The 14,973-nt window shown below is 40.3% G+C and overlaps 1 protein-coding gene across 1 annotated transcript in view; it reads left to right on the top strand.

Annotated features, from left to right (window-relative positions):
- The window catches only part of LOC108776749 (uncharacterized), a 114,111-nt gene extending 101,227 nt beyond the window's left edge, over window positions 1-12,884 (top strand). Inside the window, exons 3-4 of the mRNA XM_018543452.1 lie at window positions 9,387-9,591; window positions 12,712-12,884. Coding sequence (XP_018398954.1) covers window positions 9,387-9,591; window positions 12,712-12,884 — 378 coding nt within the window. The remainder of the gene's footprint in view (window positions 1-9,386; window positions 9,592-12,711) is intronic.
- Window positions 12,885-14,973: the final 2,089 nt, after the last annotated feature.

The following is a 14,973-nucleotide window of genomic DNA, read 5'->3' on the forward strand; positions in this document are numbered from 1 at the left end:
ATTGTATCAAGTTGTAATTCGCGTGTGACCTCGCGGAGGCATTCTACGGCTTCCCTCAGGCATTCTACCTGTGCCTTCTCGGAGACGTGATCCCCCATTACCAGTGATATTATATATTTCTTTCCCGTTTTACGGATTAAAGCGCGCCCTGCTATCGCGGCTTCTAGGCTGGGCAATTCGTTTTGATCTTGCATTAGACGCGCCCCAGTATCGCAAGGTTCGCCATCGAGAGTGACGATTACTACGACGTTATCATTACGCGTATTAATGTTATCGCGGATCTCGAAAATTTTAGCTCGGGTTGGGAGGTGAGTCTCGTTGTGGATGCCCTCGTGCGGTTCACCTGTATCACTGTTACTGTCGTCGGGGTCAGTCGAGTCTGTTTCATCGTCGAGATCTACATCCGAGTATTCGCTCTGTTCGTCGATGGAAAATTGTGCTCCTGACTGGATAGATGTTCTGTGTAGCGGAAATATTGATGTCGGGATAGGGTTTCTTGAAAGAGCGTCTGCGTTTACGTTCATGCTCCCTGCTTTGTAGACCACCTGGTAGTCGTACTCTGCCAATTTTAACCGCCATCTCACGAGCCGAGACGTCGGGTCTTTTACTGAGTGCAGCCACACAAGAGGCTTGTGGTCTGTGACTAATTGAAATTTTCGCCCATAAAGGTACGGCCTAAAATGGTTTATGCAGTAAACGATAGCGAGCAACTCTCTTTCAGTGGTTGAATAGTTTTGCTCGGCGTTATTTAACAATCTTGACACGTACGACACTGGTAGGTCTTTTCCTATCGGTCCCTGACTAAGTATGCCACCGACCGCCACGTTGGAGGCGTCTGTCGTTACAACAAAAGGTTTAGTGAAGTCTGGGTATTGGAGTAGGGGTTCTGAACACAACGCTAATCGTAATTTATTAAAAGCGTTTTCTTGTTCATCGGACCAGACGAATGCGATATCCTTTTTCAGGAGGTTCATGAGGGGTTTAGCGATTTTCGAGAAGTTCAAAATAAACCTGCGGTAGTATCCCGCCAAGCCCAGGAATTGTTTGACATTTTTTGCATTAATGGGTCGAGGGAACCTCTCCACCGACTCCACCTTCTTTGGATCGGGTTTGACTCCATCCTCTCCAATTACATGCCCGAGATAGGTTACTTCCTTGCGAAGGAACTCGCACTTGTCTGGTTGTAATTTCAAATTTGCATTTCGCAGGCGCGCCGCTAATTTTTCAAATTTTATTTGATGCTCGCGAAGGGAGCTCGCGTAAATTACAATATCATCAAGGTATACAAAGAGTTCGGCCCCTTGCAGTCCGGAGAGTACAAGATCCATCAATCTCTGAAAAGTAGCGGGCGCATTCTTCAGTCCGAATGGCATACGATTGAACTCATAGTGGCCATGCGGAGTGGAGAAAGCGGTTTTCTGTGCGTGATTTTCGTCCATCTGTATTTGATGGAAACCCGACGCTAAGTCAAACACGCTGAAGTATTTTGCGCTACCCAATTGATCGAGAATTTCTACAATATTTGGAAGTGGATAGGCGTCTCCTACCGTCTTTTCATTCAACGCTCGGTAGTCCACTACCATACGCCAACGCTTGTTTCCCTTCGAATCGGGTTTTTTTGGACACGATCCACAAGGGAGAGTTGTATGGTGACGACGATGGTCTGACGATATCGTCGTCTAATAATTGCTTTATTTGTCTCTGGATTTCCTCCTTGTGGATCGGCGGAAATCTATATTGCTTAATATGTAATGGGCGCTCGTCAGTAGTGACTATGGCATGCTTCATTACTCGCGTATACTCTAAGCTATCGGCGGGCAAATGAAACACATCGCTATGCTTATCGATCAGTCGCCGTACGTGCCCTAACTCTTCACAATTTAAATGATCTAGGCGTAGAAGGCTTTCCACCTTTTTCGTTCTGTCTCCGACCGAGTCGGCAGCTACTTGACTTTGTGATACGCATCCTAACAAGTAATGCTACCCAAGTGTAAAACTGGGAACGACTTCTGGTTTGGAAAATTTTGTAGAGAATCGAAAAACATTTGACACGTTAATTTTCTTTTCGGCAGACATGTTATTTTAGGGGTTAAAAAGGGGGGTGGAAGATTGAGATTTTTTTAATCATGTGTAAGGCTTATAGGCAAGGCGGTGTAGACGTATTAAGAAAGTCAATGCTGATATGAAGAAATGATGATGAAACAAGATTATTATAACAAAAAGAATAATTTTTTTAATTGTTTAAACAATAATTGTTTAAACAATGATTTGTAAAATGTTAAATATCGAAAAATTGCAAGTGACATTAAAATTATCTACATTGGACAAGTCTAAATAATTATATGATATTTTTAAAAATTTGCATTAAACAATCGGTCTGTTATAAAAAAATTTAAACAATTATTTAAACTTAAACAGACCGATTGTTTAATGCAAATTTTTAAAAATATCATATAATTATTTAGACTTGTCCAATGTAGATAATTTTAATGTCACTTGCAATTTTTCGATATTTAACATTTTACAAATCATTGTTTAAACAATTATTGTTTAAACAATTAAAAAAATTATTCTTTTTGTTATAATAATCTTGTTTCATCATCATTTCTTCATATCAGCATTGACTTTCTTAATACGTCTACACCGCCTTGCCTATAAGCCTTACACATGATTAAAAAAATCTCAATCTTCCACCCCCCTTTTCAACCCCTAAAATAACATGTCTGCCGAAAAGAAAATTAACGTGTCAAATGTTTTTCGATTCTCTACAAAATTTTCCAAACCAGAAGTCGTTCCCAGTTTTACACTTGGGTAGCATTACTTGTAAGTTGCGCGAGGGCTGTTTTGCGGGTTCAGGCCCTAGAGCAGAATCATCGAAAGGCCCATGTGAGTCAGAGAATTCTTCTAATTCGACTGCGAGAACCGGGAGTTCCAGTTCCTGGTCTCCCGTATTGAAGGCACGTAAGTACGCCTTACCGTCGCGATTTGTCACAACGGCGTCTCCTAAGAGGACGTCGTTGTGCAGTTTAAGGCGTGGCATGTAACCGGTCTGTACGGCTGTATTTGTTACTCTTACATAGAGAACGGCATTCGAACGTGCCGGAATTTTAAATGTTTTCTTTCCTATGAAAGGGAATGAGACATCGCCCCACTGAACCGTTTGTTCCGCGAAGTTGATCGTCCCGGTACCATGAAGGGAATCAGCTCCTAAGATGCCGTCCCACGATATCGGGAAATCGTCGGCGACAACGTGCATCTTTATTTCTCGTCCGGCGACGCTAACTATTACTGACCCTAAGGTTCCCACTTGGCCGTCGGTAATTCCGGTAAGACGCAGTAGATCGCGAGTATCGATGAGCGTGTCGTGATTTAATTTATTTCGTTTTATCAAGTTCGGCGCGGCGCCTGTATCGATCATAAGTGCCACGTCCCCCTTGAATTGTTCGGCGCGAACATTAATGGCTGGGGCGTGGGAGAAATCTTTTATTCGGAGGATTCCGACTCGGGCTCTTCTTCCGGAATTGCCTGAATAGATCGCACCGGACGCGTTGGAGGCGGCCCCACCCGAGGCGAGTCCGGGCGACTCGAGGGGCCCGCCGGGTTTCCCTGACGCGCGTTATTATACTGTCGTTTTTGGCAATCTTGAATCTCGTGCCCGGAGATTTTACAATAGCGACACCATATCGTTGGTGACGCGTCGGAAGGTCGCTCAGGAGCGGGCGCGACGCGAGGATTATTTCCGATCGCGGCAGTACTCGGCGGTGTATCGCGATTTCGCACGAAGGGTGCTGTTGGGTATCGGGGTATAGTAACGTCCCTGCGAAGTTCTGAACGATGTATAGGGGGGTGCGGAATTGTAGCGACGCGGGATCTTGCGGTGTCGTCACGCCGCGGGCCTCTTCTCTGCCGCTCCAATTCCTCTCTTACCGCAAGAGCTTTGGCAGCCGCAAATGCCTCGAAGGGATGGACTGAGCAGCTGCGGCTCATTTGAATCCTATAAAGGGAGGGTAATCCATCGCAAAATGATGCGGCGGTTAATTCATCAATTTCCGCAGTTATCCTATCGCTTACGGTCCCACGCATCCTGCGTTCGGCGTCCAGGATGAACGAACGTAGGTTCTTTAACGCGACTTATATAATCGAGCATGTGCTCGCCTGGTTTTATACAACACGTACTCAGTTCCCCTCGATGTTGGTGAATCGTTTTAGAGGATCCGAAAGCTCCATTAAGGAGGTCGATTAGTTGCGTTACGGTCGCGCAGGATTCATCCTCAACGGCGCGTCCACGAAGTTTATTAATTAATAATATCGTTAATGGTCTCTTGTAATGTGGGGGTACCATTTCTCGTGCTCGTCGGCAAGCACGGACGAACTGCGAGACCGGCACGTTATAACCGTCGAACCACGGCACACTGTTGGTGGCCTCTCGGAGGGATATCGGGGGAGGTTGCGCGGAATCGGCTACGGAGCTGCTCGGCAAGGGAGGCTCCTGACTTCCCGAGAAACGTTGGCCCGCAGGAAACTCATAATTAAACGAGGCGTCGTTCCGTTCGGAAATCGCCCGGCGTAGGTCAGACATTTCGCGTCTCACTTCGTCCCTCAAGATTGAAAATGCATCGTCGTTATTGCGGCGCGCTCCTTCATTTTCCTTTTCTTTATTGAGAGCTTCGCGCTCCTGTGATATTACATCTCGCTCGTTACGTAACCGCGCGTTTTCGGCCTCACGGGTTCGGTGGAAGACCGTTCCCTGTCGACTTCGGCGCGTTCCCTGTCTAACGCGGTACCTTGATTCCTAATACGTTCCTCCAACTCATCCTCATTAAGCTTTGCGGTCGCGCCTTCGTCTCCCTTTTTCGAGCGGGTATTCATGATAAGGCGTGTGGGGATAAAATTACCGGAATTCCACCGCTGTCACCAGTTTGTTACGGCCCGGCGGTCCTCTACTGCGTTACAAAATTCCTTAGACGATTTTACACGCGGGATTGTGAAATAAAAAGTATTGTAGCCCCGGCGTCATACCATCGATGGTCACCGATCCTGATTAAGTATGATATGAAATCCCCTCGTAATACGGAACACGTGCCGCAATCGGTGATTGGTTGCGTGGAGGGAAGCAACGCGGAACACTTCGCGCACTTTTCGAACTCACGCGGCAGACCAAATTGCAGGCAATGACGTCGTGTGAGATAATATTCGGAACGTGCGCGGGATTCTTCTAAATTATAACAGCCGTCGCAAAATGTCGTTCGATTGGTGCGATGCAAATAGAGTCGCGATATTACGCAGAGAGAATCGACAATCCATGCATGGTACGTATCGTTGTCGAGCACGTTGCCTAGCTCACCACGCGGCGTTTGAGGAGGGCACATGACACCGTTGCATGGCACGTCGATGAATTTATGAGAAGTGCAGTCGCATCGATAGTCGACAGAATCGAGATTCCAAAACGGTGATGCGACGGATGCGCGCGGCGACGCGTTGGAATGCAATGGTTGAGCCCTGATATGGCGACGTGGTGTCCCACGTGGTCAACGCGTTGAATGCTACTATTGGAGATTTAGAAAACTCCGATCGTTACCTGTTACCTGTTAACCTGCTGATGGTGACGCGTTTTATGGTGCGTCTGGGATCCTTCCTTGGTAAATTCGAGTACTCAATCGATGCTTCGAAGACCTCATGTTCAAAGTAAAAGGAAATGGGATGGAAGCGATAGCAGGAGTATTAAACAATTTTCGTTTGATTTTTATAAAAATACGGGTACATATATTTTATAACTAATTTGCTTCAATTACATCTCAAATCAAACCGAAACAAACAATTAAATCGAATTATTATAAATTGCTAATATTATTATTTAAATTTCTATTTACTAAAATATTAGTAATCCAAAAGAATATTACTATTTCGCTTAACTAGAATTTATTTTGCGTAAGTGTTAATTAAATTTATGACGCTAAAGGAATAGGAAAAATGTTATTTAGTTCACTTAAAATTAGAATTAATTTTGAGTAGTTATCGATTAGATTTATTATGCTTAAGAGGAACCGAAACGAATTTAAGTTTGGTTGTGAAAAATGGATTTGGAAGAAAATGAAATGCTACACGTGGTCCTTACACAAAGGCGTTGCAGGCGGTGTCCCAGGAGAGAAAACGATCCGCACAGTTGGAGAGCCGGAACCAGAGAGCGAGAGGGGCGCTTCCCGAAAAAGGTTTGAGAGTCCGTCGCCCTACTCCTACGCAATTTGGGATCTATTGCGCAACAAGAGGGGATGCTTGCGCAACAGGGAAGGATGCTTAGCAGGAGGGGATTTTAAGGCAGGTTCTTGCGTGACGACGCTCTCGTCAACGCGTTCTTGGGTTATTTACATGTAAAGGCGGCGCTACATCGCATGATCGATATATTGCGGAAAAAATTAGTTACGTGGACATAACATGAGTAGGAGAACGATATGGTAATTCCGCAACGCAAGTAGATAGAATTTCATTTAGTGTTCTCGCTTAGTGCTGTTTGGCGCTCCGAGGCTAGCCGAAGCTCGCCGAGCGCAGCGGTCACTTGGAGGGGGAAAGCGATTTCCCAAACTGCTGTCGATAATTGTGTGCAGCTGTGTCGAAAGTCTCGTGGCGCTACTTGTCGCACACATGACGTTACTTTTCGCACTGCAGACCGCGGGAAGTGACTACTTTCGGTTGTCGGTAAATGGCTTTTTGCACCGCAAAGAGTGCGGGAAGGAGCCACTTTCGACGCACATGTAATGAAAATGTTAAATTTTAAGTAACTGTAACGAATTAGTTTTCAGAGTCAATAACTTGTAACGGTAATTAATTACTTTTTAAAAGAGAAAAACTGTAACTGTAATTATAATTACTTTTACAAAGTAACTTTCCCATCCCTGCTGGTTACCCGATTGAAGATTACTAAAAGATTTATCAATGAAATTTATTCATGAATTTCATGATAACCATTAATATCTTTAGGTAACTATACATATATTGTGAAAATGAGGCTAAATGTTTACTCCTTAAACTTTATGATTATATTGCAACCTTTAATGCTCACAATCTCTTATTTCTCTTATCCATATTCAGATAAAAGAAATCATAAACTTTGAAATTTCAAAAATTCTCAGATAATAAATATTTTACGAAAATAAGTTAAAGGTATCACTTTACGTTCTTTTTTTTTACTTTCTATTTCTATTAAAGAAGAACTGATTATTCTATCATGTAATTCTATAGATAAGAGATTTCAAATATTTATTTTATAAAACTTCTGATTTTGCTTCGATATTTTAACATTAATTTTTTATTACCTTTTTTAGCTTACTAAGGAACAATAGAAAAACTTGGCTGAAAAAGTAAAAATATTAATTTCAGACAGAAGGTTAATTGCTTTACGCATTCTATCTAAAAGGTTTCGGATTATTTGAAAAATGATGTCCTAAAACCGTCAGTATTCCTATTAATTTTAGAGTGTGAGAAAATATATAATGGAAGAGAGAACGAATATAAAACATAAAAGAAAACGATTACTCGAATATCGAGCCATTATTGTCTTAACTCCTCCATGGTCCAACCGAGGTTTTAAAATTCCAGGTAAATTTTTAATTTTTAATTATTCTACCTCAACGGACATGTACAAAAAAAAAATGGAAAACGTTTCAGGTCATATCATTGTAAAATCGTATTCTTGAATATCGGAAGAGTACCAGAATTTTTTCAAATTTTTTTTATAGCCTAAAAGCCTTTCGAAAAAATCAACTACCAGTGAATCAATTGCACAAGGAAAGCAGTGAAAAAAATCCTATGAAAAGGGGCAAATGAGTTAGTTTAACAATAAGTACTGAAACAAATATATAAGCATACTTCTTATTCTTTTTAACAATATGAATATTATATACATCATGTATTCAAAGAATAGTAGCAATATATTTCCAATATGATACAATTGATCCATATTTTCAATTTTGATGTTTTTTTTAGGTTTGCAAGATATATAGCATCAAATCTTTCAATTCGTTGTGATTACTTGCAAAATCCAAAAGGGAGAATTGCTCATTATATTAGCTGAAGAGGACTCAAAAAGAATCGAAACGTACTAATTGTATTGATGAATAATAAAGAATTTCGAGGGGTCTATTTTTAATTGATTGTGTACCAACAACAACGTGGCATTCTCACTCGCCCCCTTTCATAGGATTTGGTTTTGAGTCAGTAAGTTGGAGAGTCAGTAAAATTACTTTTGGAAGCGAACATTAGAAAGTTTGAATGAATGAATTTTTGTAATGTCCCAGAATCTCGACTTCGTTGATTGATCGATAGCATTTATAAAGGCTGCAACGATGATCAAATTGAGTGTGCTTGGAAACAACGATCAAGAGTGGCTCGGCTGTTATCTTTAACCCGAGAATTTTTCATAAAGTCGACCTACATAATCGCCGGCTGCGTTGTCGCCAGGTTGGAAGGCATTGATCTGTTCGTGATAACGCAAGTCACCTTATACACTATATAATAGGCCCCTTAGAAATGCGGGGTTGTTTGTTCGTTAGGCAGTCAGAGATGGTCATATTTATCAATTAAATATTTTCCATTAATACAATAATTAAAAAAGCCAAAAATTATTAAAAATTATTTAATTGACAATTGATATGAGAAAATTTAATTAAATATAGTTTAATTTACAATCAATAGAAACAAATTTAATCCAAACTCTTTAATTGACGATTGATGTGAGTAAATTCAATAGGAGGTAATTCGGTTAACGATTGATTTAAAGGGGCACTACTAGTCAGGAGGATGAAAAAGGAGGAATTTTTGGGAATTTGTTTTTTAATCAAAAACTAAGACTTTAAAAATGCTTATTCTATCTTTCTGTGTACATCTTAAGCTGCGTCCAGACTACAAATCTTATATTTTACATTTAAAAATGTGAATTGTGAGCGTGGCAGGTATTTTGTCAGGTGACTATCGGCGATAGGAGGTTTGCAATGACCATTATTACTCGGTTTTGAGTAATCTAAAATAAGAAACCAAAAATATTCATTTAATATATTCAATAATCTACTCCTTGAACGAAAAAATTTACGAAAGAATAATAATAGAGAAGTTGCAGACATTTGAACGTGAACATTCAATTTTTAATAAAAATTTTGTTTGTTTTTGGTGAATATAAAAAAAAACTGTTGAGCAAATTAAGAAATCCTTCGTTCAAGGACTAGTTTTTGACATCTTTAACAAATTTAAAAAAAAATTATATAAAAATTTAATGATATTCGTCATATATTTAGAATTGACATTACACCATTCGACATTTGTCAAAAGAGTTTGTATAAAGCGCTTCGAAATATGCGGTTGTCTAGCTTTATTGGGTTTATTTTTTCGTCTTTTAGGAGCGCACGGTAATACGATTTCGGAAGTCGTTACCAGACGAGGTTTCACCGGATAGTAGTAAAATACGCGTGCAACGGGAGGTGGGATACACCAGGAACGTGGTTTCCTATTTTTTGGGCTCTTACCTGCAGATCCCCGAAATTGTTCGTTACGATGCGGCCGATATAGCCAAATTGTCGGACGCCGTCCATCCTCTTCGACCAGGTGAGTAAATTGTTTTCTTACACGTCAGAAATATTACGCATCATTCTTTATCGCTCCTACCCCAGGTAGCAAGGTGTCGTCTATTTAACGTCATTATTTAATCATTCTCATGACGAATGTGACGTTTAAAATGACGTTTGAACATCGTAAAAATGACGTGGATATGTCACAGGTACATAACGTCATAAGTCAACGTCGAAAAGACGTTATTTTTTTCGTGTTATGACGGTAGCTAGGTGTCGTCTATTTGACGTCATTAATTAGTCATTTCTATGAAGAATCTGATGTTTAAGATGACGTTTGAACATCGTAAAAATGACGTGGATTTGTCACAGGTACACATAAGGCGACGTCGAAAAGACGTTATTTTTTTCGTGTTAGTGACGGTAGCTAGGTGTCGTCTATTTGACGTCATTAATTATCCATTCTTATTACAAAATTGAACTACATTTAAGATGACGTCTAAACATAGTAAAAATTACATTGGTTTGTCATGATGTCAAAAATACGTTATCATTTTCATGTTATTGATGGTCAGCTTAATATTCGTTAGCAATTTGATGTTATTTGTCAATATTTTGACGATAAATAACGTTAGATTGTTAGCTAACATTATAACTGCAGGCCACGCATAACACGATGTTGACTTTATGACATTGTAAATGGATGTGATAAATTTATACCATTTTTATTATGTTTGTACGTTATCTTAAACATCAGATTTATCATAAGAATGATTATATAATTATATAATGTTATATACACGTTAGATATACATATGTTATTTGTCGAAGAATTAATGCGTTATTCTGAATTGATGTACACTGGTGCAATTGGTTGAAGTAAAAACTATATATTTTTATTTAACGAACAAACTATTTTACTTCAACTTTTTGTACCAATCATACATATACATATATATACATATATATATATATATATATATATATATGTATGTATATTATATGAATGCCAATTCTGAACATTTCTTCGAAAAAAATTAAGGCACTAGACATTATTTAATATGTATATTCTTTTTTGCGAAAAAATAAAGATGCATAAATCTACACAAGTTTCCTACTCTTAAATTATTTATTGCCATTATGTGACAAATACATATACATATATTGTTGTATAATAAAATCTTATATAATGTAATAATTATAATATTATATATATCACACACATTATTAATTCCTGTTAAAATATATTATAAACATATAACGTTAAATATACGACTGTATAACCGATTTAATATATTATAAATTATTACACTAAATCTTATTGTAAATATAATTGTTATATTAAACAAATAGAAGTTCTTTTTTTGCACACATTTATAAAAACTATACAATAAAAAATTATACTATAAAATGGAAATATTTACATCCGAGTACATCCGAGTATAGAAATAAAATTTCGCGTTTTTTATATAATATTGAATAATGCACATATATATATATATTTTCAATGCACGAAATATTAAAAATCTTTACTTAAAAAATAAAGTGTTAAAAGAGGGTAATAACAATAGTTATAAATAGCTAGAAATCTATAGAATCGAATGAATTAATGGGAATGAAACCCAACAATTTCGAGATTTCTTATAATATGGAAACACTTATACACTTTGCTGTTATTGAATTTATTGACCAGATTTTAGTTTCCTTTGAAATTGTGTGGCAAACACAAATTTTTAACTTTCTAGAATCTAAAGGATATTTATATAATGGCTCACAACCTATAAATTCATTACCGATAAAAAATATATTGTTATTTAGTTGAATTGTATTTAAAATTCGAATTAAGGTATTTTCATACAATAACAGTCAGCTCTTGAATCAATGGAGAAAGCTACATCATGGAAATTTACTTTCTTATATTGTTTACAGTTTGTATGTAAAACAGATGTGTGTAATGAACCTGAATTGTGATTATATTTTAGTTCTATTAGCGAATTACGTATAATTTTATTTGATGGCAACGCATAATTTTCTGTTAAACGCCTAAATATTTGCTGTAAAGGCTTAGTAGGACTTTTTACGTACGTTTTTAATTTACCAAGGTAATTTTCAAAAGAGAATGTAGAAAATTTATCCAGAGGACCAAAATTGTCGACATCTTCAGTTAAATGACTCAACAAATGAACATTATAAATTAAAAATTGTTTACCATAAATCTTTTTTGAATGTTGAACAAACATTGTTAAAATCTGTTTAGCATATTTTAAAGAAAATTTTGAAATATGTTTATCAGAAATCAGTATAGAAATTCCAACATGGAAGAGTAAAAAATGTTCATAAACAGCTATATCAATATTATTTTTTAACACAATTGGTCCCACATACAGTAGAAAAGTTCTAAGTTCAGTTCCTTTCCATCGAGATAAATGTTCTAATCCCCGTGTTTTTCTATGAATTTCGAAAGGAATATAAATTCTTAATTGTTGTAAATGTTCAGAAATTTGTTTAAATAAATGACCACTTAATCTAACTAATAATGGTTGACCACTAATCCATGTATTTAATAACTTGCGCATAATTCCTAAACATACGTTATGTAAATAGTCAATGGGGAAACATTTTATCAAATCTATTGGCAATTTAGTTAATGGAGAAGTTCCCAAGTGATAATCTTCATCTGTTTGTGAACGAAATGAAAAATCTGTCCTTTTATTAATATCTGTCATACATGGAAAAATTATGCGTCCATTTACACGTTCGCCATATACAGTACATTTATCACATGCCGAATATCCTGTATGTGATTTTACACACTTTAAATATGTTCGTGAGTAGATGATATAGGGGAGTTCTACCCCGGGAGCTCTGGTGGGGGGATGAGGTGCGCGGGGAAGGTACGGGGGAGGGGAGGGGGAGCCGGGCTGCCTTATCACGCCGCCGCCGCGCCGGGGCCTCCGGGCAGCCTTATCATGCCGTCCCCCCAGGATACCGTTACAAAAGGCCACCGCTGGCCCTGGCCGCCGGCCTTATCGCGCCGTCCCCCCCGCTGCCCCCTGAGGATACCGTTACAAAAGGCGGCCGAGAGCAGCCGATGCAGGCGATGCATCATCGCGACGACCGCAAGGATTAAATTAATAAATGTTGTTACTCACATCAGCGGCATCGGTGGTCAACGGCAACCCTCCCTCCCGACGACCTATCGCCACTCCTCATGCAGGTGGCCGAGGAGGTGGAGGAATTCCTCCACAGTGCCCACCTGCATGTGGTGCATTAGCACCTGGTCAATCGGGGGAGGATTTGCCTCACCGACGACGCGCACCTCCTCGATGATGACGACGTCGTCGTCCCCGTCCCCGCCGTCGTCCCCGTCGTCGATGACGACGACGTCATTGTCCTCCATAGGAGGAGGTGAAGGAGGGGGGTGTAGGAGGTAGCCATGGGGGGTTCTCAATCTCCATAGCTACCTCCGCTGCCACCTCCATGGCGATTTCGATGGCAATGTCCATCGCCACCTCCATCACCTCCTCGTGGTCGAGGAAAAATCGTCCGGGCTCACGGTGCCCCATGTTTTTGTTTTTTAGTTTAATGTCACACGTACACACGCACGCACACCACTCGCGCACTCTGTTGGTTAGAGCAAAAGTAAATCTTTAAATATGAAAACGAACGGGTGATGCAATGCCCGCAAAAACGGCGTTGCTCGAACGGTATCCGGCGCGGTTAGTCTCCGTGAAATTTTCACTTATCCCGCTCGTCAGGATGAACTGTCGAAATGACAGACGAAATAATACTGACGACGAGATGCATCGGCGAGAGAAATGTCTCGGCCCTATCTAATGTATATATAAAAACAATCGAGATGCAGCGACGGCCCTATCTATTGTATATAAAAACAACCGAGATCACCGGTGCCGCGCCGATTGATAGCTACCGTAAGGTTGCCGACGGCCTATGTAACGCGTCGATTATTTTACAAATATAATCTCGCGTAGTAAAGCATACATCTAACGCCCAGATTCGTTTCGAAGGCAATATATAATTATAGTATAACGCGCGGGAGGGGAAAGAAAGGCTAGGAAGAAAGTACGCGTGAAGTATATGCAGAGTATATATTTTTTTATTCATAATTTTTCGTACAACGTAGTAAGTAAAAAAAGTGTTACACAGTAATTCTTTTTATTGCGCGTTAAAAATCAAAGCGAGAAGCTCGCAATCGACGAGCTGGCGTATGTCGAAGACGTCGCTCTCGCTTATAGCGTTCGCGACGTTGGCGAAGCGCGTGTACTTGACGTCGACGGTATCGACGAGTCGGGACAATCGCTCGAAAGTAACGTTGATGCAGCCGTCGAGATCGAACATACGGCGTAGCGTAGATTCGATCATCGTGACGTGTACGGTTGGGGATTCGAGCCGTACGAGCGTAAGATCGGTGTGCGCGTAGATCGTTGCCGTAATCGGTCCGACGGTTATAAAATTGTCCTTGTACTCGTTCCGCAGCAATTTGTAGATATTCTGTCGCTGCTCGTAGAGACCCTTCCACGTTTGGAGGGACATGGACAGTTCGCGTCCGTGATAATCGCCCAGAACGATCTCCACGTAGCTCGGTGGACCGACGTTGATGCCGATCTCCAGAAACTTGTAGCCCGTTGCGGTCAGGTCGTAACGCCGACTCAGAATGCGCACCGCGCGACGCTTCGTCCTGCGTACGACGGTAATTAGTAAAGTCGAAGGAAAATAAAAGAAGAGTACAAACTTACGATTCCTTCTGAGGGCTGCCCATCTTGGAGTAGAAGCCAAACATGATCCGTTCGCGCAGACGAGCGTAGCGAGAATGATCGAGTAAATGGCGCTTTCTGAAATCGAAGGGAGTGGGGGGTAAATCGAAGAGAGTGGGGGAAAACCTGTCGCGACAGGTTTTATCGCAAACAATTCCGAGAACCTTTATCGCAAACAATTCCGAGAACCTTTATCGCAAACAATTCCAAGAAATGTTTTTTGTTCGTACCGATAAGACTTGTTTGTTCCGAGAACCTTTATCGCAAACGATTCCAAGAATTGTTTTTGTTCGTACCGATAAGACTTGTTTGTTCCGAGAACTTGTATCGCAAACAATTCCAAGAATTGTTTTTGTTCGTACCGATAAGACTTCCCGCGCTCAGTGGTGGGGAGGTTCGACGAAACGTACGTGTTTACTTCTCGTCTCCCGCGCTTTTACTGGCGGGGGAGGGGGAGGACTTCGGGGACGCACGTATTTCGACGGCGTTGCCTTGGAGGATCCTTCGACTCCCAATAGTATCTTTGGTTTGAAGACGCCGGCTTGTCCTTCGAAGGAGGCAACTCTCAATAGTATCTTTGGTTTGTCGGCTTGTCCTTCGACGGAGGCAACTCCCAATAGTATCTTTAGTTTTTCGTCGAAGAT

This window comes from Cyphomyrmex costatus, unplaced genomic scaffold (assembly GCF_001594065.2).
Source record: "Cyphomyrmex costatus isolate MS0001 unplaced genomic scaffold, Ccosl1.0 scaffold378, whole genome shotgun sequence".
Taxonomy (NCBI): Eukaryota; Metazoa; Arthropoda; class Insecta; order Hymenoptera; family Formicidae; genus Cyphomyrmex; species Cyphomyrmex costatus.